At 47.5% G+C, this 22,999-nt stretch overlaps 1 protein-coding gene across 4 annotated transcripts in view; it reads left to right on the forward strand.

Moving 5' to 3' along the window:
• The window catches only part of CCDC93 (CCC complex scaffolding subunit CCDC93), a 105,880-nt gene extending 93,149 nt beyond the window's left edge, over nt 1-12,731 (forward strand). For all 4 annotated transcript variants that reach the window (XM_055398932.2, XM_088828931.1, XM_055398933.2 and 1 more), the window contains 5 exons: nt 1,311-1,393; nt 3,804-3,841; nt 5,464-5,548; nt 7,767-7,880; nt 12,328-12,731. In XM_055398932.2, the coding sequence (XP_055254907.1) occupies nt 1,311-1,393; nt 3,804-3,841; nt 5,464-5,548; nt 7,767-7,880; nt 12,328-12,381 (374 nt within the window). In that variant the 3' untranslated portion in view covers nt 12,382-12,731. The remainder of the gene's footprint in view (nt 1-1,310; nt 1,394-3,803; nt 3,842-5,463; nt 5,549-7,766; nt 7,881-12,327) is intronic.
• Nucleotides 12,732-22,999: the final 10,268 nt, after the last annotated feature.

A 22,999-nucleotide genomic window follows, 5' to 3' on the forward strand; every position in this document is an offset into this window, starting at 1 on the left:
CCTCCCAGTCTAGGTGGCCTTCCAGGCCGCCTCTTCCTGCTCTCAGTCCTCCTCTTCCTCCCCAGGCCACACGCTGCTCTTCCGCTCACCGTGAACTTTGACATCCTAGGCCTTGGCTCCTCCTGTCACCTGCACCTGGGACCCTTTCTCCATTCTGTTAGACAAAACCCTTCAAGGACCTCCTCACTTACCCTCAATAAACAGGTCCTGGACCATCTCCCCTTCCTTCGGCTCCACTCTTGCATGTCTCCTGGGTACCTCAGACTCGGCAGGTACAAGACTTTGCCTCCCTCCCATCTTTCCCCTCACTCACTGTGGTCGCTGTCGAGCCCAGCTAGACCCCCTGTCTTCTCTGACTCATGCTGCTCTGCCAGCTCGTTTCTGCATAGTATCATGTCCGTTTCTTCTGGACTCCTGCTATAGCCGCCTTCTCCTCACTCCTGCCTGAGAGCTCTTTCTCACATAAATTTCATCATTTTACACTCTTGCTTTAAAAGCCTTAATATTTCATAGCTCCCCACAACTGGATGGACAGTCCTCAGAATCCTGATCAGAGTCCTGCCTCGCCTGGGCCAGCTGGGCCCCTGCAGTCCCTGTGTCCCTCACCCCTGTGAGCTGGTCTGCAGGTCCAAGAGGCCAGAGCCCTACAGGTCCCACTTGGGAAACTCCCAGTCTTCTCTAAAGTACACCCAGTTTTCCCTTGAGATGTTGCCCTCTCGGCCATCCTTCCTAGTTCCAGCTGGAGCACTGTCCCTACTCAGAGCGTACATGCTTCCTTTCATGTTTCACCCCCCACCCAGATGTTTTAGTCCTCACATTTAATTCAGGTGATCAGGGTAGGTGGCAACAATGGCAGTTTCTCAGCAGAAAATAGTTTCTTCCCTAAGTTAAATCTTTCCCCTTAAGCACAAGGTTTACAAAAGTGAGCCGACTATGCCTCCTGCTCATGAGGAGTCTAGAAAGGGAGGGAACCACACAGACAGGAAGAGCTGGCATGGGGCTGCTTCATCCCTGCCCCCATTCTCCTGGGACCCTCACTTGGAGGACTTCAGGGAAACGCCCCATCCTGCACGCTGGCAAGGAGCTTCCTCAAGCTCCTGTCCTGGCAGGGCTGTCATGGCTGCCACGTGCTATCAGCCCGCAGCAGCCCCACACACATGGCCTCTGTGCACCATGGGGCTTCCTCGCAAATGAGAGTGAGCGCCAGCCCAGCAGGTCCCAGTCCTGCAGCGCCTCAGCGGGGAGAGGGCACTTAGGATCATTGACACATTTTCTCACCCATGTCCTTGCTGACTTCTCTGCATTTACAGTTTCGGCAGTGCACAAAGAAACCAAGCAGTTCTTCACTTTATATAATACCCTGGACGACAAAAAGGTTTATTTGGAAAAAGAGGTAAGAGCCTTTGTAGAAAGAAGATAACATAGATGAGTGTGTGTCATGTGCCCAGTGCTGGGTACAAGGTCAGAAAGTGCATGATTCCTTGGGGCTGTCACCGTGCAGAGTGGCCAGCAGTTGTCTGGTGCCCTGCGAGAGGCACCATCCTAAAAAGAAACATACTGGAAGCACAAGAGGTACATATGGAGAAGGGCCTGGAGTTGGTGAAACTTGAGTTTGAGCTTTAAATGAAGGAAAGAACCAACTAAAGGAAATGGGGAAGGTGGGCCATCCGAGTTGACCTGGGGAAATGGCTGTTTAGTCGTCAGCGTCAGACAGAGGCATGAACTGAAAGAATTGTAAAATTGAAAGCAGGAGTGGCAGGGGTGACCGTGAGCAGCCGCTCCATATTGCTCTGACTCTCACTTAGGTCAGGTCTGCTGGTGATTCGGAGCTCCCTCCATGGAAAGCAGTGGCTCGGGGCGGGTGTGCAGCTGTATTTAGAAACAAGCAATGGCGTCTTCACAGCTGCAGCTTGCAGCACAGTGTGGTGGCGGGGGGCAGGCGCTCTGGAGTCGTTTGGGTTTGGGGTTTAGTCTGGCCTTCTTCTCCTCACCCTCACCACATATCCTACAGTTATAGAGAATGAATGAAGTTCCTAGCACACAGTGATGTGTATTAGCTCCTGCCATGGATGGAGGAGCCTGGTAGGCTGCAGTCCGTGGGGTCGCTGACGGTCGGACATGACTGAGCGACTTCACTTTCACACATTGGAGAAGGAAATGGCAACCCACTCCAGTGTTCTTGCCTGGAGAATCCCAGGGACGGGGGAGCCTGGTGGGCTTCTGTCTATGGGGTCACACAGAGTCGGACACGACTGAAGTGACTTAGCAGCAGCAGCACCCCTCCCCTTGAGGGTGACAGAATCTTTTATTATTTCGTATCATCCTGCAACCTGCACTAACTGCCACTTTAATGAGAATACTATTACAGATGTATCCTTTACCTGGACCCAGATGGAAGCCTCTGTGGCTGTTGTTATCTTGACTACCTATTTTTGTTTTGGGGGTTTGTTTTTTTTTAATTGAAGGATAATTACTTTACAGTATCATGTTGGTTTCTGCCATACATCAGCATGAGTCAGCCGTAGGTGGACATGGGTCCCCTCCTTCTTGACCCTCCCTCCCACCTCCCACCCCATCCCACCCCTCTAGGTTGTTTTATAGCCCCAGTTTGAGTTCCCTGTTGACTACCTATTTTTGTCAGTTAAACCCGATCAATTTCTCTCCTCCGAGAGGCACTCTTTGAGGAGGGGTTAGGTTCTGTTTTCTCTGTATCCAGGGCCTTACACAGTGATAGACACGTAACAAACACTTGATCAGTGTTTGAACAGATGAGTCCATTTGGGGGATTTTCCTCAGACCTGGGGAATCGCTCTGCTGCACACCCTGACCTGGGGGTCTTCCCACCTGGTAAGGGGAAGACTTGTCCCCTGACTCAGGGACAGGCCAGCTCCTTGTGAGAAAGCCTTAAACCCCATTGACTTCCCCTCATCAGCAGTGTTTAAGGTTATTGAATTCCTTTAGGAGTATGCAGGGTGGTAGGGTCTTTTTAATTCCAAGCCATATTAATGCAGTTAGAACTTTTCATTTCGGTAAATTGTACATTTTATTCCAAATCTATTTATACTTGTGATATTTTAGCTTTCAACATGCCTGTGGAGTCAAGGACAAGAATATCATCTCCGTGTTTCAGAGTGTGAACCTGAGTCCAAGTACAGTAAATGCTTAGTTTTGGGCTCACAAGCCAGGTCAGTGACAGAGCTGGAAAGACAACCTAGGTTTCTAGACTCCAGACTCAGAGCCCTGCCCTGGACTGTCATCAGGGCAGATAAAGGGTCTTGTGTGCGGGCCACAGCATCTCCACGGGGGAGGGACCTTGAATGGGGCACATACCCTTGGAGGCTCTCAGAGCTGCCTGGCAGCAGACACATTGGCAGAAACTGTGGGAAGGAGTAGGGCGGGCACAGTGTTCTCACCTTCTCCCCACCCCCACCGCTGACTCTCAGCTAGACTGTGATGGCCCTGAAAATGAAGTTCAGTGTTTGGTGAGATCAAGAGGACAGTGGTGCAGCTTCCCCAAGGAGCCCTAATGTTGGCTTAGATGTGTCTCAGCTGGGGTTTAGGTCCCATCACGGAGCCCTCCTCCTATGCTACCAAGGTCATGCTTGTTACAGCTGGAGGTTCTGGGGAAACTATGAGACTGAGAACACGTTGCTCTTGTCTTCGTGTTACTTTTCATCTGCATGAGCAAGGTGCATTCCTTTCAGAAGCAGTATCCAGAGACAGGCGCCAGGCTTTCAGTGGCTGGGGTGGCACAGGCGTCCTTCAGCCTTTGCTTATTGTTCTTGTTCTTCCTTCCTCCCCAGATCAGCCTGCTGAACTCCATTCATGAGAACTTCTCACAGTAAGTGCTGTCAGTTCTCTTCCAGTCAGTATCCGTGTGCCCTGCGCTGTCGGCTCACCTCCATCTTGCAGCAAGGCTCAGTGCCCAGGCTGGGATTCTTATACTTCCACCCCTGTTGCTGTGTGCAGATGTATCTTGGTTTATGCAGACCTTGAGTTCTTACAAAAACATAATGATATTACAGCAAATTTTAAAAACACCAAGGAATAGCTTAGGGGAAAAGTTAGCTTTCAAATAATTTGGCTATGCCTAACTACTATAATTTCTTTGTAGATTATTTTTGTCCTACTAAGATTAGATTAATAACATTTGTTTTTGCACACATAGAGATGCTTTAAAATTTAGATCATGAGGGAATTCCCTGGCCTTCCAGTCGTTAGGACTCCGTTCTTTCACAATGGAGGGCCTGGATTCAGTCGTTGGTTAAGGAAAAAAGTAAATTAAAAAACTATAGGTAATAAAATAATCTATATATTTTTAAAATAGTTTTCAAATTTTGTGGTAGATTTTAAGTCATGTGCATACTCTAAATTACTGTGTTCAAATATAAATATGTTCTCTAAAAACTGAACAGCAAAGCCCACCTCTACTCAAATCATTCCAGCCCTCAAAGATGACCATTCCCTTGCCTGCCATCCAGGCAGCCCCAGGCTGGTTCTCTGTCCAGAAGACTTCCTCTCTTACCAGCACAGACTCTGCTGTGACCAGCAACTAAGATCTGAATGGATTACAAGCTCTCGACTTTAAGTTTCACTTATAATTGAAAACAAACAGCTCCATTTAATATTCAGATTCAGCTAGTGACTTACAACCTTGTGACATTTCTAAAAATGATGCCTTCGTCTGCATTCCCTGATCACTGAGAGAAGCTGAGGTTGGAGTGTTTTTTGCGGAAGTGCTGCTGTCTCTTGGCCCATCCTTTGAAAGATTTCTTCTCATCCTTGTATCGTGTGCTCTGATCCTTCTGTCAGTCCCTCTGCAGGACTGGAGGTGAACAGGCATGTTCTAGGTCATCACTTGTTTAGCTGCTGCCCCTGGAAACAGGACCAGGTTTACCAGCCTGGTTTTAGGAAAATCTCAGAAAATGTTTTCCAGTCTTGAACAGTGCCTTTTTTTTTTTTTAAGTATTTATTGAATCTGTTGCAGCGTTGGTCCTATTATTTATGTTCTAGTTTTTTGGCATGGGGGATCTTAACTCCCCCACCAGGTTTCAAACTCAACTCACTGCATTGGAAGGTAAAGTCTTAACCACTGGACAGCCAGTGCCTTGATCAGTGCCTCTGAATCTGCAGATTTTAAGAAACTAAGTGAAATTCATTCCTTAAGCAGTACCTATCACCATTCAAAATTTTTTTTAAATTGTTAATTTCAGTCACATTTTATTTGTAAAAGTACCTATTAGTAAGAAAATTATAGAGAGGGTTGGGGGGAAAACAGATTAATATTCATTTATAAGACAAGTTAAAATCTCTGGCTGCCTGGGATCACAGGGGCCCCATGGATCCTTCCTGCCTTGCAAAGGCCTGTCTGCCTCCTGGGGCATTATCTGGACTGACTCCTCGATTCCTCCCCTTTTCTTGAATCCTGTTTGCTGATCATACCTCTGCTGGTCTTTCTTTCAGAGCCATGGCCTCCCCTGCTTCCCGGGACCAGTTTTTACGTCAGATGGAACAGATCGTAGAAGGAATTAAGCAAAGTCGAATGAAGGTCAGATGCTTTTTTTCTGTAATGTGGCCAGAGTTTTACACTGGTGATGGGAGAAGGCCCTGGAGAAAGCAGGTCTCTTCCAGTTGTCCTGGGGATGTGCTCTCAATTCTGAAGACACATCCTCAGTGTCTCTGCAAGGGGTCCCGCTAAGGTCTCTGACCCTACAATGGGCAGGCCAGCTCCATAGGCTGCTTCGGTCGTTCAGACTCTTAGCAACAGCTCTGTGGATGTAACACCTACTGAGTGTCAAGCACTGTGCTCCTCCTCCCAGAAGCCCTCTTAAGTGAGTGTGTTCCCCCGTTTGACAGATGAGGAAGCTGGCTTTTACCAACAAGCCTTCTCTCTTGCCCAGAATCAAGTCCTCACTGGCTCTCTGGTTCCTGATATTCCTCCATCAGGGATCCATTCCTTAACATCTCAAGTGCATTTTAGTTTCCAGGAGTCCCCTATAAAAATGCAAGTAATTGCTGAATTCTGCCAAAGTGAGACGACACTGAGCCTCAGAAGAGAAAAGAGGAACTGAAAGGGATGTGGGGGCTCCAGAGAGAGCTTTGCAGAGAATCGTCCAGGCTAGGGGCAGTGTGAGCATTTCTGCACTCTGTGGCTCCTCTCATGCACAGTTTGTCAGGAGAAAAGAAGACTTGCTGATGGTCTGGAAGCCAGACATGCAGCCATAGGCTCCCACTACCACAGCAGACAAATCCTAACTAATACTTCCAATGTCTCTCTCTCTTTGTCCTGCTTTAGAAATGTGTCACACACCTGGTCCTCAGGCATGGCAGTGAAACCTTCTGGGGACAAAGGGCATCTCCTTTCACAATCCTGGGATGGAGTAGTCCAGAGAGTGTGGCCAGAATGAAAACACATGAAAGAATTGCCTTAGGACCTGCCCTAAAAATTCACTCCTTCAAGCTGCCTTTAATCCCATATCACCAGAGGGACTTCAGACAAAAGCTTGCCATGTCCCTTTCCCTCTAGCAGAATATTCATCTCCTTATTAAGGATGTCAACAAAATCATGTCAAAAGAGGGAAAAAAAAGTGTCACTGGTGACAAGACTATTCAGCCACAAAAATGAGGGCAAAGTGAGACAGCAGCTGTCCATGTGTGGGGCCACTTACCCAGGGCAGGCAGGCTGTCTTGCAGGAGGGAGTGGAGTCCCTTCTTGATGATCTGGGGTTAGAGGAAGGTGGGGAGCAGAGAATCTGGCCAACCACAGGCCTGTAACAACCCAGCCTCAGTGCAGGGACTTTCCACTCACTATGCTCATCCTTGGGGAGATAGCCTTGCTCCTAGTAAAAAACAAGAGGAAGTTATTGCTATCTGAAGCATTCCTCAGGAAGGAAATGGGCCTGACTCCTTCATTCCCTCCGTTCTGCCCCAAGCTTCATGGTGAAGGCACCTTGGTGCTGGCCAGCAGAGGAGGCTGCTGCTGTGTCTGTCCCTCACGAGGTGGCTGGGCACCAGGAGGGTGCTCAGGTCCCTGAATGGGGAGGGCTGTCTCCTCTCATGTCTGTGTTGCTGGTGACCGGCACAGCACTTGACCCGTGGTTGGCACCAGAGAACTCTTTGTTGAACGAGTGAATTCATTGAGTCCAAAAGTAGTTCTCATTGAGGGTTCCAGGTAGACTTTGAATGTTAATTGGCACTGGAATGGATTAAGTCTGTCTGCTCTGCAGAACAGCACTTATTTGAATGGATGTCTTTTGTTGTGTTTGTTTAAAAGAAACAAAAACACAGCCCCCTGTATCTGGGTACCATGATGGGTTCTGCTTAGATAGAGGTGGCAGAGGAGTGTCTGTGCCTCAGAGCACAGGTTCCCCCAGAACCAGCAGGTGCAGGGTGTACACAGAACAGACCAGTAGGGAGTGCAAGTAATAGAATAGGTGTCTGTGGCCTGTGGAAAGGTTCCTGAGTAAAGAGGAAACTGCCTACCTGTTTCTTGTGAAATTGTACTCACACATACACACACAAACACACACACAAAGAAACAGTTAAATGAAGCAGTTAACACCCAGCGATAGGAGAATTGGTGAACAGATTATAGTTCCTATGCCGAATCATGCAGATAAATAAAAACAACCTCAGAAATGATGCACAGAAGGAAACTGCTGGAAGCAAATCGATGAAAAGTTAGTAGCATTTTCCTTCTGGACATTGTCAGCCACCCTTGGTCAGAACGTGGCTTTTCGTCACAGTTTCCCAAAATGTTTCAACAGATGGAGAAGAAGAAGCAAGAGAACAAGATGAGAAGAGACCAGCTGAACGACCAGTACTTGGAGTTGTTAGAAAAACAGAGGCTGTACTTTAAGACCGTGAAAGAGTTCAAGGAGGTAAGAGGGGGATGGGGCGCTCGAGGCTGGGCAAGATTCTTGTTCAGCACCACCCCCCGAGATGAACCTCTGCAAACCAGAGCATTTCTCTGGTTTTCCACTGGTCTGAAATGGAAATAACAAGTGGGCAGTGGACGTGATAGTAAAGTGTGCATCCAAGTAGTTCACGATTGTGTTGTTTTGTGGCCCATCTTGAAGCTCTAACTGAACTTCAGTCGTAAGAAACATCAGTTCGTTTTCCTGACACTCTGTAACCACATTGAACTCACAAGTAAAATGGCATCGCAGGGCCACCTGGAAACAGTGTTTGTTACAGATTCAGGTCTAGCGTTTCCCTGCCTCCCAGTCTTAAGCTTCGAGGACCCTTGAGAAGCCGTATGTGAGGGGAGTGAACTGAGAGTGTGACAGGCTTGGGGTCACAGCCCGCCACTGGCCTGCTGCACGCGTGGGTAGGGACCCGCTGTGCGCGTGTCTGGCACCTGACACACCCACCCTCTGCCGAATGTTGTTGACCCTGTCTTCTCTTGCATTTGGGCAGGATTACTGTCCATCATTCCATAAAGGAAAGTGCCCTTTTCTTAAGAGATTTTCCAGAAAGCAGGCTTCATTCTGTCACTTGCCAAGATCTCATCAGCTTTATTTTCTGGACTTTTTCCCCCCTTTCTAATATAAATCTGTGTGGTTTTAGTGAATTTAGAGATTGCTGAAGATACAGGGAAACTAAAGGTAGTTGTATCCTGGCATGTGGTCAGTGGAATAAAAAATAGTCTTTCCATACCAACATTTTTGTTCTTACATGTTTTCTGTGGCTCTTCTCTCTTCCTTCCTCCCTTCCCTGTTGTCCTTCTCTGCTGCTGCTTCCCATTATTGTAACGTAACTTTTGAGAGCCACAACTGTAGACATTTCAGAATGTCTCATCCTTTCGATAAACGAGTAATAACAAATCAGAAATAATTCCAGCCTTTGCCTTGAGGGGACTGATGTAGTGGGTGTGGTCAGGGAAGGCCTCTCCCCAGTGAGAACTTGGCCTTGGGCAAAGTGACCAGGTGAGCTGCTCTGCATCTGGGAGCCTCTGGTCAGCAGGGGTTGGAGCCAAAGGGCCAGCAAGAGAGCTACAGAAAGTAAACAGGGACCCACCGCTCCCCACCTGAGCTCTTTTTCCCAAATAGCACACAAAGAGAAAAGGCCCAGAGGAGAAGAATTACACTTAAACGTTGCTTGGACACACCAGCACTGCCATTTTGAGAGTAGAAACAAAGAGCAAATGAGTTGGGAGGATAAGTATAAGCTGTCAAAAGTAAAGCAAATAAAAGTGAGGTGGTAAAGCTCGTTACTACACTGCAGGCTCTCGGAATGAAGGCTGGGGGTCATCTCTGAAGGAAGCAGTTCCCTCAGATATGTTAAGGTCAAGATTTCCATGTTCCCGCCTCCTTGGCACAGTTACTGTCAGTCAGAGACTGAAGGTGGGTCCCTCAGAACCCATGAAGACCCCAGACCAGACCAGGTGCTGGCCTCAGTGTCCTTCAGTCCAAAGCAAGATGGAAAAAGAGGAAGGAGAATGTAATTTTTGCTGCAGATGACTACATGTATTTCACTTAAAGGACTCACCTTTTTTAAAAAAATTACATCTTAGTTTTTGATACTACAATTGCCTCTCTCTTATAAAATGATGGTGACAGTGTGTACTCCCTTTTTTTTTTTTTTAATCATCTTACTTGGTAAAAATTTAAAACCATGAGTTACCATTCTAAAATATTAGAAATTTTTTTCAAGCTCCTCTGAGGTAAGTTGGGGCCACCTCAGGTGTTCAGGCTTCCTTGCTGCTCCCTAGCTCCAACCACATCCTTCCAGTTAGAGTAATTCTGCCATTTTACATATTGAAGTTTCATGTAAGATCTCATTTGTGGGAGAAAAGCAGTTTGAAAAATCAGATTTTCATTCCAGGATGGAATCTTCTCCCAGAACCCTCTGTTCTGTCTCCTCTGCTTGTTTTTCCCCGACCTGCTTGGTTTTCTCCCCAGTTCTGAACTCTTACTGCATCCTGGTTCCAGCACCATGCTGGGTAGTAATTATTCATGCAGAGCAATGTCATCCAGAACATGGTCTTTGACCACCACTTGGCATGCATGTGCGCTTAGTCATGTCTGACTCTCTGCAACCCTATGACTGTTGCCTGCCAGACTCTTGTCCATGGGATTCTCCAGGCAAGAATACTGGAATGGGTTGTCATTTCCTTCTCCAGGGGATTTTCCCGGCTAGGGATCAAACCCGAGTCTCCAGCATATCCTGCATTGGCAGGCGAATTCCTTACCTCTGAGCCTCCACAGCTTCCCTTTGACCACCCCAGTCATCACTTTATGGGGTACAGTTGACTCCACATTAATTGAGCTCCTGTGACCCCGTAGGCTCCATGCAGGCACTAGGTCATGCCCTCATCCTGACTCCAACCTCCTCTGGAATCAGGGCCCTTTTGAGTAGAGACATTGAGTTATCTCTAAAATTCCATTGATTCACTTGCCCTGGGAGGGTTTGTTAATAACAAGTCTGCCAGGAAAAAAAACACATACTCTGAAAACACCTTAATGGCAGTATTACACCAACTAATCGTGTTTCTCAAAGCACAGTTTCTCAAAAGTTGCCCAAACTAAGATTTAGATCTTGCCTGGCTCTGATGAAGGCCAGCCATACATTTTTATGATGCTGAGTTTGTGCACATAATCTCAAGTGAGTGGAGTTTGCAGTGTCTGGCACATAACAGGCCCCATACTTTCTTCAGCAGAAGAGAAGCAGACGCAAGGAAAAAGACCTAAAGGACTCTGTATTTGCTTTGAACTGGCAGACAGTATCATTCTGTCATCTCCTGAAAGGCTTACAGGAGATTGCATGAATTAAGTAGTGCTCACACACCAGGCACGATGGCCTGAAATGTCTTTACTGAAAAGTTGAAGCCTCATCTCAGTGTGGTGTGATGAGAAGAATGACCCCTGCTGTGGATTTTGCCATAGCAGGGTTTTGATGCTTCCAAGGTTTTTTGTTTTGGGGTTATTTTTTGTTTTTTCCTCCTTCATAAGGTGATGTGGATAGCAATTAAAACTTACTTATTCCTTGTTATATTGTTTTATCTTTTTTCTTATGGAAATTTTCAAAAACACGCAGAACTAGAGAAAGCAGTCTACCAGTGTAATAGTATGCCTCTCTGCCTGTTTTATTCATCTTTACTGCTCCCCACTTAGGTTTTTTGGTTTTTTTGGTACTGGAGGCTTTTCCCCCAAGCAGATCTCAATAACTCATTTTAAATAAGAAAACTTTCTTCTCAACTTCTCTAACACAACAAATGTTATTCATCTTCACCTTCTTTCTCTTCCCACCCCCTAGAAGTTATCTCCCCCTCCAAAAACATGTACTTAAAAAATGTCAGAGGATCTTGCTTCTGACAGAACAACTCAGCATCACGCCCACCCAGCCCTCCCCAGCTCTGAATGGAAGGTATACAGAAACCCTGCAGGTGAACCAGGGTCGCTGCAGCTGAGAGCAAAGGGCCTCCAGAAAAGTGGGAGCATCTGGCCAGGCCCAGGGAGGTGGAAACATCTTTGGGGACTTTGGGGGTCTTGGATGTAGAAAGGACCAAGGGTGACCAGGTTTTTCTTCCACTCTAAGTGGCAGCATAGTGACTAAAGGCTCGGGTTCGACCCCTCGAGGTCCTGCCCCTTCCACGCTCACCTCTCACTGTAAACAGGGCTCCTTGCGGTCCAGGGAGGAAGTGGACGTGATGTGCTAGCAGACAGAAGTATCCTGAGCTATCAAGGCCATTGCAAACGGGGAGGAGGACGCACAGTGAGATGCTTTGGAAGAAGGGGATTCAAAACAACACAGCGATGGCCTTGTACCCTGGATGCCAGACTCTGCACACAGGGGATGAGGCCAGTGACCTCGTCCACATCCTGCAGCACCCTCAGTGATGGGTTTCCTACAGCTCACTTTATGGGAGAGGTGTCCCTCGATATGTTTCTCTCCCTCTGTCTGCTGTGGGTTTCTCTGTTAAAGCTGAGGTTATTCTTAACCTTCACTCTTGTGGGGTAAGAGCTCTTCTACATGCTCCATCTGCTGTCTCTTAGGACTCCTTGGGCCGTGGTGTCCGAGACTTTCCTCTTCCTCACTGGAGGCATCCAAGATCAGCAGAGAAGTGTCTTCTTTCTGCTTCTGCCCCTTGGGGATTGAAGTCTTGGGGGTTGGCAGTGCCTAACCCTCCCCTGTCCTAAGTCTCACAGTCAGTCTCTGTGCCTGTTGGGCCTTGAGGGTCAGCATGTGGCCAGGAACCTCCCCTATGCTGGTGGCAGTGGAAAAGGAGGCCTGTCCGCTGATCCACAGGCCTTTCTGGGGACAGGGAAGCATGCAGAGGTGGGCGCTAACACGGCCCCTACCTCTCTGCTCTCTCTTCCCCTGCAGGAAGGCCGCAAGAACGAGATGTTGCTGTCCAAGGTGAAAGCCAAGGCCTCTTGAACATTCCCAGACATCATTGCACGTCATTGATGTCTTCATCTAAACGCCGTGTATCAGCTCCGAGATGGTGAAATGGTTCCGGACACTGCAGCAGAGATGTAGGTGTGATGATCTCAACACGGGATATTTCTTTCCTCCTGTTCGCTCACATTTCGTCTCCATGGTGGTTGTTGTCCATGGGATCGGGCGGTGCAGACATTGTGGCTTGGATAACACCCATCCTCCAGTGAAGAAATGTGGGCAGTGTTTGTTCTCTGTGTCGATTCTACTTTTATTTCTCCAGTAACATTGCACATATGAAGGTACCTGTATTTGAATGGACTCTGAATAAAGAGGAATTCATTTGTTCAGTAATGTTAATTGAGCAACTGCTGAGGAGGAAGCACTGAGCAGGGGGACACAGACCCTGCACCCAGGCTCCTAGCACGTGGCCCCAGAGCTTGACCACTGGGACATTTTTTTTCTTAGTAAACAAGGCCTTTAGGTGAACTACCAGCACATGTGAATACTGGTCACTTGGGCCTCTCGTTTGCCGTGATGCCTTTTGTTCCTGGTCCCTTGGGGGCCGGTCAGCAACCTTAATAGTGTAGCAACTAGAATGAAAACTCAGTGTCTGTCCTTGGCTTCATCACACTCACCCAAGTTCATCTCACCAAAAATTAAAAAAAAAAAAACCTTAGCTTGACACATAAGAATGACACCTCACCGTGCCCTGCTGTCCTGTGAGTCTCAGCCAGTCTGTGGGTGGTCTTGTGCATCCCCCTTACTAGGAGTACATCACATGCTCCCTGCTGTGCACAGGTCAGGGCTGGACCCAGAGGCGGGCTCGCCCACAGTCACCCCCATCCAGGCCAGTGTGTAAATCCTGGAGGGACCGGCCTTGAGCTGGTGCCAAGGGTGTCCGAGCAAGAAGAGCAGCCAGGTGTGCAGATCCAGGGGTTTTCACGGAGCCGGCTGGGTTGGGCAGGATCCGAAGGCAGAATCAGAGTTGAATAGAGATTAGTGGAAAGCCATTTTGGATAAAGTACGGATGTGATTAAAACTCAGGAGTGCAGGGAGAGTACAAGGCATGCTTGTTGGGAGAGGGGTGGGTGGCCGGTCTCTACAGGGGGCTTGAGACCAGCCCGGAAAGGTGGGCAGAGACTCACCCTTTGTGGAGCCTTAAATGAAAGACAGAGGGCTTTACGTTCTCCCCCAGAAGAAGTCCATCCAAACTGAGCCACTCCTGCCCCGGCCCTCAGGAATCATTCAAGGTCAGTGAACCCAGCACGAGCAAGGCTTGCACATCATTCCACACGAGCCTTGCAGGTACCAGTCAGCAGGTTTGGGCTATGAAACATAAAAGCTTAAACGTGCAGTGAGCATGCTACATGCAGCTGCAGGGACATTATGCTCGTTTTTAGTTCCCTAATGTGTGCGGTAAGCAGGGCTGGTGTGTACAGACTTAAAGAATCTCATGCTGGATCAATGGCCCTTGGCTTCTGTGCTGGTCCAGCAAGGCCTGCCCAGTGAGGAGGCTGCTCCCAGTGCCCCCTCGTGCTGATGGCACTGTTCCTGGTCATGTGCTTCTCCGCCTGGGTGAGTGCTGGTAACCTATGGATTTTGAAAGGACTCAGTGAGGCTGAAGCCAGCGGTTGCCAGAGTGCAGGTAGAGCTCCAGGGGCAAGAGAAGGAGGGGACAGTAGAACTGTAAACTACCTCAGGTTCGGGAAAACACCTTGGTGATCTTGCTGAGACACTCACAGGCCTGACGAACAACTTGTGCTCAGGTAGACTATTCGTGTGCTGTCCCCAGGTGGTGGGAGGAGAGATGGGTGATCCTGGGGATCATGGTGGCCCTCCTCTCTGGATGACTGAAGAAAGTCGGGGCATGGCTAATCCAGAGGAGCTGATGTGGGGTTGTTGACTTTGGGCTGTGTCTCCACAGTTGCGTTCGGTTTTGCTATAGGGAGGTATCAGGAGATGTTGTTTCCATTTTTCAGTCCCTTAGGACTAAGGAATAAGGCCTGAAAAAGATGATAAATCAGTTTCTGTTCCTTGAACACATCTTGAATTAAACTGCAGAAGCCAGTCTTGAGAATTCTGTTTGCTGCAGATAACCCAGAGCACGAATAGTGCCTTTGTGAGTAAAGAAGACATTAAATGTGCTTTATAGTCAGGCCTCAGAAGTCAGGGGGCCTCCCAGGACCCGTTCTGTATGCCCAGAGGTTGGCTGGCTGATCTGCTGAGCCCGCAGGCTTTTCTGGAGGTGAAAAATCCATCACAGTTGTAAAACATGTGCTACCAGGAGAAAAAGGTTCCCCAGGAGCAGTCTGTCCTCCCTGTTCGGTCAGGGCAGAGAGCTTGCTGACGGCCGGTGCCTGAGCTGGGCCCCCATCCCATGTGCACCTTAGGGAGTCAGAGCTGCTGTGAGCAGGACAGACCGATGACCTCCAGACATCTGAGAAGACACTCAGGTTGTGTTTGTTACCGTCCTTTGCCTAGATTCAGACTCCTGGGTCACTGCTCAGCTAATTGCACCAAGGGAGGAGCTGAGCTTACTTGTCAGGGGCCTGAGTGGGCACAGCCCAAGTTCATCAGGCCTAAGCTCTCATTAGAGTCTGCAGAGTGTGGTTTTAAGTGGGTTCATTGCCCATGTTCTGTGGAGAGCTGGGTGTCCTGCCAGCAAAACCAGAAGGCAGAGGGGCTGGTAGACAGGAGACCTTTCCCAGGCTGAGGATTCACTCCCTGATAATCCCTGCAGCTCCTGGGCCTCCTGAAACCAGGTGCAGGAGACGGGGGGGACATCAGGCTGTCACACTGACCAGAGCAGTCCTGCCTGAGGGCACTTTGGGCCCATGGCCTGCAAACCTATGCCCCTGATCCCTGTCACCTCAGCACGGCCTCATATTGCCCTCTCTGCAGGTGATCAGGGAAGTGGCCTTTTAGCAACAAGTTACCCATGGCTGAGCCCAAGATGCAGTTAATTGACTTGAACGAAACTGAGGAAGGAAGTGCTCTGAGTCATTCGTGGCCACTGGTGGCCTTAAGCACAACTCGCTGCACAGCTGGACAGTAAAGAGCCCCCGTAGGGCGAGGGCCCACCATCTGTCCAAGTGGCTGGCACTGACCAAGAGAAGGGCCTTGTGTGATGTGTCCTCAGAGTCCCCAGGCCTTCTCTTGGTCCTTTGCCCCAGCCATGACAGTTCTGTCTCATAGCGCACGGTGATAGGCTAAAAATGCTATGTAAAAAAATAATGTTATGGTCTCCCTGTTCTCACAGTAAATGTGTAGAAACGTTAGTGGGGATTTAGCAGCTGGCCTGCGGCCTCTTTGATGACATGGGGAATACGATGGACTCCCCACATCAGCCTCAGACGTGCCAGGCTCACACTGCTTTGCCTCTGCCTGGACCGCTCTCCCTCCAAGACTATGGACAAGGGCTTTCCCAGACACCTGATGCTCACACAGATGCCTCGGTGTCAGCCTGCATCCCTGACCACACACTGCCCTCTCCCCTGCTCTCCATCTTGACGGCACACATCACTGTTTGACGGCACACTCCCTTAGTCCTATGTGACATCTATTAGCTGTCCTCCACTCTGGGGTATAAGCAGCAAAAGCAGGGACGTCACCTGTAGTCTCCCTGGCATCTGACTAAAGTGGATGATCAGGAAACTCTGGCTGGATAAAATAACTTCTCCAAACTGCAGCTATGTATCCTCGTATTAGCAGAGTTTAGATTGAACCTTTCATCTCATTTGTGCTTAGCTTGAGAGTGAGGGGGTGATTTTATTCAGCCACTTTAGAGGGTCTCAGAGTGTTTGTTACACTGTAACCTTGATGCTGAGATGAGAAGGGTGTCCGAGGTTTCAGACTTTTCAAAGGCATTACTTTTGCAGATTTTTTCACCCCCATGCAGATGGGGGGAGTGGGGGGAAAAGGGAACATATTATTGTCAGAGATTAGGTCAGGAGTATGTCTTGGTTCAGAGTAAACCATGCGTAAAAGTAACCTTGCTGGTTGAAATGACTGAGCCACATGAAACCCAGCAGTGAGAAGCACCCTGGGATGCTGTGTTGGTGGAAGTAGGCATAGTACAACCACATGGAGGACGATCAGACAGTGTCTATCAAAAGCGCAAATGCACAAACCTTTCAAGTCAGCAATGCTACATCTAAGGATTTTTCCTATATACAAGGATTTGCATTTCAGCATTATTTGTAATAGCAAGAAGATGGAAACTGCCACCAACATAGGGCAATGGTTAAATAAACTGTAGCAAATCCATACAATGGCATATTTAGCTATTCTTTATGTACTACCATGGACTGATCCCTAAGATGCATGGTTAAGTAGAGATAAAGACTTGGCTTACTAGTGTTTATTTCTGAAAATAAAAGGAAGAGGGTGGGGGAAATGTGGCTGTATATATACTTCTGTGTGTGTGTGCATAGGTAGAGAATCCCTAGGGGGATCCACAGGAACCTGACAGCCTTGGCTGCCTCTGGGATGAAGGGTGGGGGTTACTTTTCATGGTTTACGTTTTGTACCTTTTGAATTTTGTACCATGTACGTGTGTTATCTATTCAAAAAATAAAGTTTTTAAATTTTCACTTTGTTGACATTTTTTAAAAAAGAAACAAGATGTCAGATTTTTGGTCAATAAATCCGCTTTCCTTAGGAATTTAAAGTCCTTGAGCCCAAAGGAGTTGATCTCATTTTCTCAGGTCTCAGGGAAAACAGGGAAGTGAAGAGGGAGCCTCCCCTTCTGGAAGAACAACTCTGGGGAGACGAAGCAGTGAGGGTGGCTCTGCTCTCATTGTGTGGGTTGAGTGGCAGTATGGGGGACAGGGTTGGGGGGATGGACAGTGAAGTGGCTGCATTCTGGGACAGACCATGGCTGCTGCACAGTCACCTCCGTCTCTTGAGGATCACTGCACAACCCCTGTTCCCCTGGCTTTGGGCTTTAATAACTGAAGATGGCACCTCTGAGCCATGGTCCAAGGGGAGCCCACCTGTCTCCATGGAAACCTACTGTGGGTGACCCTTTCCCATCCCTTTGTTTTACAGATGGTTTTTACAGTACCAATTTTGTCCAGCTTTAGCTGGCAATGTGTGCAGCGCCAGGAGAGGAATCACGACAGCTGTTTGAAAACAGTCATGAATTCTGTTTGCCAAGAACTGGTTTACAGATGGGTGACTAACCCAATCATGGCCAGTACAGAGGAGACCTTCCCACTGATAATCAACTTGAGATGGCAACTTCTGCTCTGGCAGCTCATTGGGGAAGGGCAAGGGGTTTGGAAGAGGCTTCACCATCTTGAGAGCATCAGAAAGGACCTCCCAGCACCCTGAGCTCAGCAGAGTGAAAGGCTGAAAAGAGCCTGGCTCCCTGAAGGCATGACGCACTTCCAAACCAACCTGGGGACCACTTGTCTCCATATTTCTTGTTCTATGAGAAAAATCCCCGTTCACTCACTCATTCAACCAACAAATATTTGAGGTTCTGCTCTGGGTCAAATCCCTTATGATTATACAGTGGAAGTGAGAAATAGATTTAAGGGACTAGATCTGATAGAGTGCCTGATGAACTATGGACGGAGGTTCGTGACATTGTACAGGATACAGGGACCAAGACTATCCCCATGGAAAAGAAATGCAAAAGAGTGAAATGGCTGTCTGAGGAGGCCTTACAAATAGCTGTGAAAAGAAGAGAAGCAAAAAGCAAAGGAGAAAAGGAAAGATATAAGCATCTGAATGCAGAGTTCCAAAGAATAGCAAGGAGAGATTAAGAAAGCCTTCCTCAGTGATCAATGCAAAGAAAGAGAGGAAAACAACAGAACAGGAAAAACAAGAGATCTCTTCAAGAAAATTAGAGATACTAAGGACACATTTCATGCAAAGATGGGCTCGATAAAGGACAGAAATGGTGTGGACCTAACAGAAGCAGAAGATATTAAGAAGAGGTGGCAAGAATACACAGAAGAACTGTACAAAAAAGATCTTCACGACCAAGATAATCACGATGGCATGATCACTCACCTGGAGCCAGACATCTTGGAATGTGAAGTCAAGTGGACCTTGGAGAGCATCACTACAAAGCTAGTGGAGGTGATGGAATTCCAACTGAGCTATTTCAAATCCTGAAAGATGATGCTGTGAAAGTGCTGCACTCAATATGCCAGCAAATTTGGAAAACTCAGCAGTGGCCACAGGATTGGAAAAGGTCAGTCTTCATTCCAATCCCAAAGAAAGGCAATGCCAAAGAATGCTCAAACTACTGCACAATTGCACTCATCTCACACGCTAGTAAAGTCATACTCAAAATTCTCCAAGCCAGGCTTCAGCAATATGTGAACTGTGAACTTCCAGATGTTCAAGCAGGTTTTAGAAAAGGCAGAGGCACCAGAGATCAAATTGCCAACATGTGCTGGATCATGGAGAAAGCAAAAGAGTTCCAGAAAAATATCTATTTCTGCTTCATTGACTATGCCAAAGCCTTTGACTGTGTGGATCACAATAAACTGTGGAAAATTCTGAAGGAGATGGGAATACCAGACCACCTGACCTGCCTCTTGAGAAACCTGTATGCAGGTCAGGAAGCAACAGTTTCACGTAGGAAAAGGAGTACGTGAAGGTTGTATATTGTCACCCTGCTTATTTAACTTATATGCAGAGTATATCATGAGGAACGCAGGGCTGGAAGAAGCACCAGCTGGAATCAAGATTGCCGGGAGAAATATCAATAACCTCAGATATGCAGATGACACCACCCTTATGGCAGAAAGTGAAGAGGAACTCAAAAGCCTCTTGATGAAAGTGAAAGAGGAGAGTGAAAAGGTTGGCTTGAAGCTCAACATTCAGAAAACAAAGATCATGGCATCTGGTCCCATCACTTCATGGGAAATGGATGGAAAAACAGTGGAAACAGTGTCAGACTTTATTTTTTTGGGCTCCAAAATCACTGCAGATGCTGATTGCAGTCATGAAATTAAAAGACGCTTACTCCTTGGAAGGAAAGTTATGACCAACCTAGATAGCATGTTAAAAAGCAGAGACATTACTTTGCCAACCAAGGTCCGTCTAGTCAAGGCTATGGTTTTTCCCGTGGTCATGTATGGATGTGAGAGTTGGACTGTGAAGAAAGCTGATTGCCGAAGAATTGATGCTTTTGAACTGTGGTGTTGGAGAAGACTCTTGAGAGTCCCTTGGACTGCAAGGAGATCCAACCAGTCCATTCTAGAGGAGATCAATCCTTGGTGTTCATTGGAAGGACTGATGCTAAAGCTGAAACTCCAATACTTTGGCCACCTCATGCGAAGAGTTGACTCACTGGAAAAGACTCTGATGCTGGGAGGAATTGGGGGCGGGAGGAGACAAGGACGACAGAGAATGAGATGGCTGGATGGCATCACTGACTCGATGGACATGAGTTCGAGTGACCTCCGGGAGTTGGTGATGGACAGGGAGGCCTGGCGTCCGGTGGTTCATGGGGTCGCGGAGAGTCGGACACGACTGAGCGACTGAACTGAACTGAACTGAGGCAAAGGAACTTGTTTCCCTAGGGCTATACTCCTATGGGGAAATGCATACAAACATGTAACACACACATTGTGTCACATGTTGCTTCAATGTGCTGACTTGCTGACTCAGCAAAGACACAGATCAGGACTGTCCAGCATGGTGGTGATGGCAGCAATTTTATAATGAGTAGTCAGAGAATACAACTTTACATTCTTAACTGAAAACTGCCCTGGTTTATCTTCTGAAGATTTTACCAGAGGGCCAGGTGATTTGTCACCTATTAGAGACACTACACTTCTATCCGCCCCATCAGTGATTCTGAGTCTGTTTTCATCTAGGCTAGCAGTAGACATTGCTGTAGCATTCTGCTTTGTACAGTGTCTCCTGTCCCTAACTGCCTTTCACTTTTTAGAAACTGATTGTCTCTGAATTCTGTAAACTGTTTACTTATACTTGCTTTCTTTTTATTTTTGTCACATATAAGCCAGATACGTTTTTACGGTTTAAATGCTACGAGTACTATTTTTTGCATGATTTTAAAATTGCTCTCAAAGTTGATATTTAGGTGTTGTCAGGTTAATTCAGGGCTTCCCTGGTGGCTCAGTTGGTAAAGAAGCAGCCTGCAATGCAGGAGACCCAGGTTCAATCCTTGGGTCAAGTAGATCCCCTGGAGAAGGGAATGGCTACCCACTCCAGTATTCTTGACTGCAGAATTCCATGGACAGATGAGCCTGGTGAGCTGTACAGTCAATGGGGTCTCAAAGAGTCAGACATGACTGAGTAACTAACACTTTCACTTTAGGTTAATTCAGGTAAGAGAGAAAAAGTATTTTGCATTTTTCTAGATTTGTGTGCTTTTCTGTTTTAGAGGTTTGATTCATGAGTGTTTTCATTATGAAAATCCTATTTAGAAAAAATTACTGTTTCTTAATTGTCTGCCCATTCTTTAGGATATCTACGTTCTTAGCACTAAATAAATATTAATAAGCAGAACCTCACTACTAGTGAAGGAATAAGTCACCAGGTAGATACCCGTGCGAGGAGAGCTCTGGGCACAGAGAGGAGCAGGTATCGAGGTGTAGGTAGGAGCATGCACAGCAGGTGAGCCTGGGGAGCGGGAAGGGGACCTGTGTGCGGAACTAGGGGAGGGTTTTGACAACATTTCAGTGAAGATGCCTCTGGTGGTATGCTGACTACAGACTGCAGGGGAGGCAGGGCAGAAGCAGGAGCCCAGCTAAGCAATGACTGATCATCTATATGAAGCACACCTGGGACAGTTTTAAGAGACAATGCATACCCTTTCCATACTACAGTCTAATGTTTTTCCTGTTCTACTTAATTTTTAAAAAATGCTAACCACTGTATTGGATTCTTCACTCCCCAGAGCAGACACCCTTGTCAAGGCGCCCTGGCAGGTGGAATGTGCTTCCTCACCCCTTGACTTCGGGATTGGCCTGGTCTTGGGTTGTTAGCAGCCTTGACAGGAGCAAACGTTTGAGAACATGCTGTGTATTGGACTTGCCCTCTTGCAGCTTCTCTGGAGAAGAACTTACCCTGCTGGCCAGAGGAGGTTCAGACACACATGGAGTAGACAGGGACCAACCTGCAGCTTGAAGCTGAGCCCAGAAGAGCCCAGCCTGAACCAGTGAAATCCCAGCGACTCACAGACACCTCAGCAGAGAAGGAGGCTTGTTGCTATACACCGCTCAGATTCTGCAGTGATTGTGTGCAGATGTTGAGAACACAGAGCTGACTGAGATGATCACCAGCTAATTTCATGGCAACTTGACCTGGAGTTTAAAAGACACTCCTCTGTACCATCCAGCTTCAGTGTGGAGGGAGCAGGTCAGGGGCCAAAGAGAAGACTTCTTGGGTGGTACCCACCCATGGAAGAGATGCTCACAGAGGACAGCAGTTGTGAGCAGAATCCAGAGTCCCCTCAGACATGCCTGAAGAAACACGGAGGCCATGATAAAGGGGAGAAAAAGAGCATACTTTATGCAGGACAAAATTTATAAAATGAAACTGCTAGGTTAGCCACATCCACCCTACAGGCCTGGAACTTCGTGGAACTGGATTTAGACATGAAGACCCTTTAGTGATAACTTAATAAGCAAATAAATCCTGACGAGGTTAATTCTAGTTACAGCCTCCTGGCCTTGTCTCCCTCATGTCCTACAGGCAGAGAGATTTAAGGCAGAACAGAGACTAGGCTTAAGGAAGTTCCTGCAATACTTACTGTAAATCTGATATGTTGTCAATAGATTTCTATTTCTGATACTCTGTATTAAAAGGAATTACATATGGATACATGGAGATGTATGGCTGAGTCCCTTCACTGTTTCAGTTCAGTTCAGTTCAGTTCAGTCGTGTCCAACTCTCCGCGACCCCATGAATCACAGCATGCCAGGCCTTCCTGTCCATCACCAACTCCCAGAGTTCACTCAAACTCATGTCCACAGAGTCGGTGATGCCATCCAGCCATCTCATTCTTGGTCGTCCCCTTCTCCTCCCGCCCCCAACCTTTCCCAGCATCAGAGTCTTTTCCAGTGAGTCAACTCTTCGCATGAGGTGGCCAAAGTATTGGAGTTTCAGCTTTAGCATCAGTCCTTCCAATGAACACCCAGGATTGATCTCCTCTAGAATGGACTGGTTGGATCTCCTTGCAGTCCAAGGGACTCTCAAGAGTCTTCTCCAGCACCACAGTTCAAAAGCATCAATTCTTCGGCAATCAGCTTTCTTCACAGTCCAACTCTCACATCCATACATGACCACGGGAAAAACCACAGCCTTGACTAGACAGACCTTTGTTGGCAAAGTAATGTCTCTGCTTTTTAATATACTATCAAGGTTGGTCATAACTTTCCTTCCAAGGAGCAAGCGTCTTTTAATTTCATGGCTGCAATCAGCATCTGCAGTGATTTTGGAGCCCAAAAAAATAAAGTCTGACACTGTTTCCACTGTTTTTCCATCCATTTCCCATGAAGTGATGGGACCAGATGCCATGATCTTTGTTTTCTGAATGTTGAGCTTCAAGCCAACCTTTTCACTCTCCTCTTTCACTTTCATCAAGAGGCTTTTGAGTTCCTCTTCACTTTCTGCCATAAGGGTA

Source organism: Moschus berezovskii, chromosome 2 (assembly GCF_049115385.1).
Source record: "Moschus berezovskii isolate FMDL1 chromosome 2, NW_MosBer_1.0, whole genome shotgun sequence".
Taxonomy (NCBI): domain Eukaryota; kingdom Metazoa; phylum Chordata; class Mammalia; order Artiodactyla; family Moschidae; genus Moschus; species Moschus berezovskii.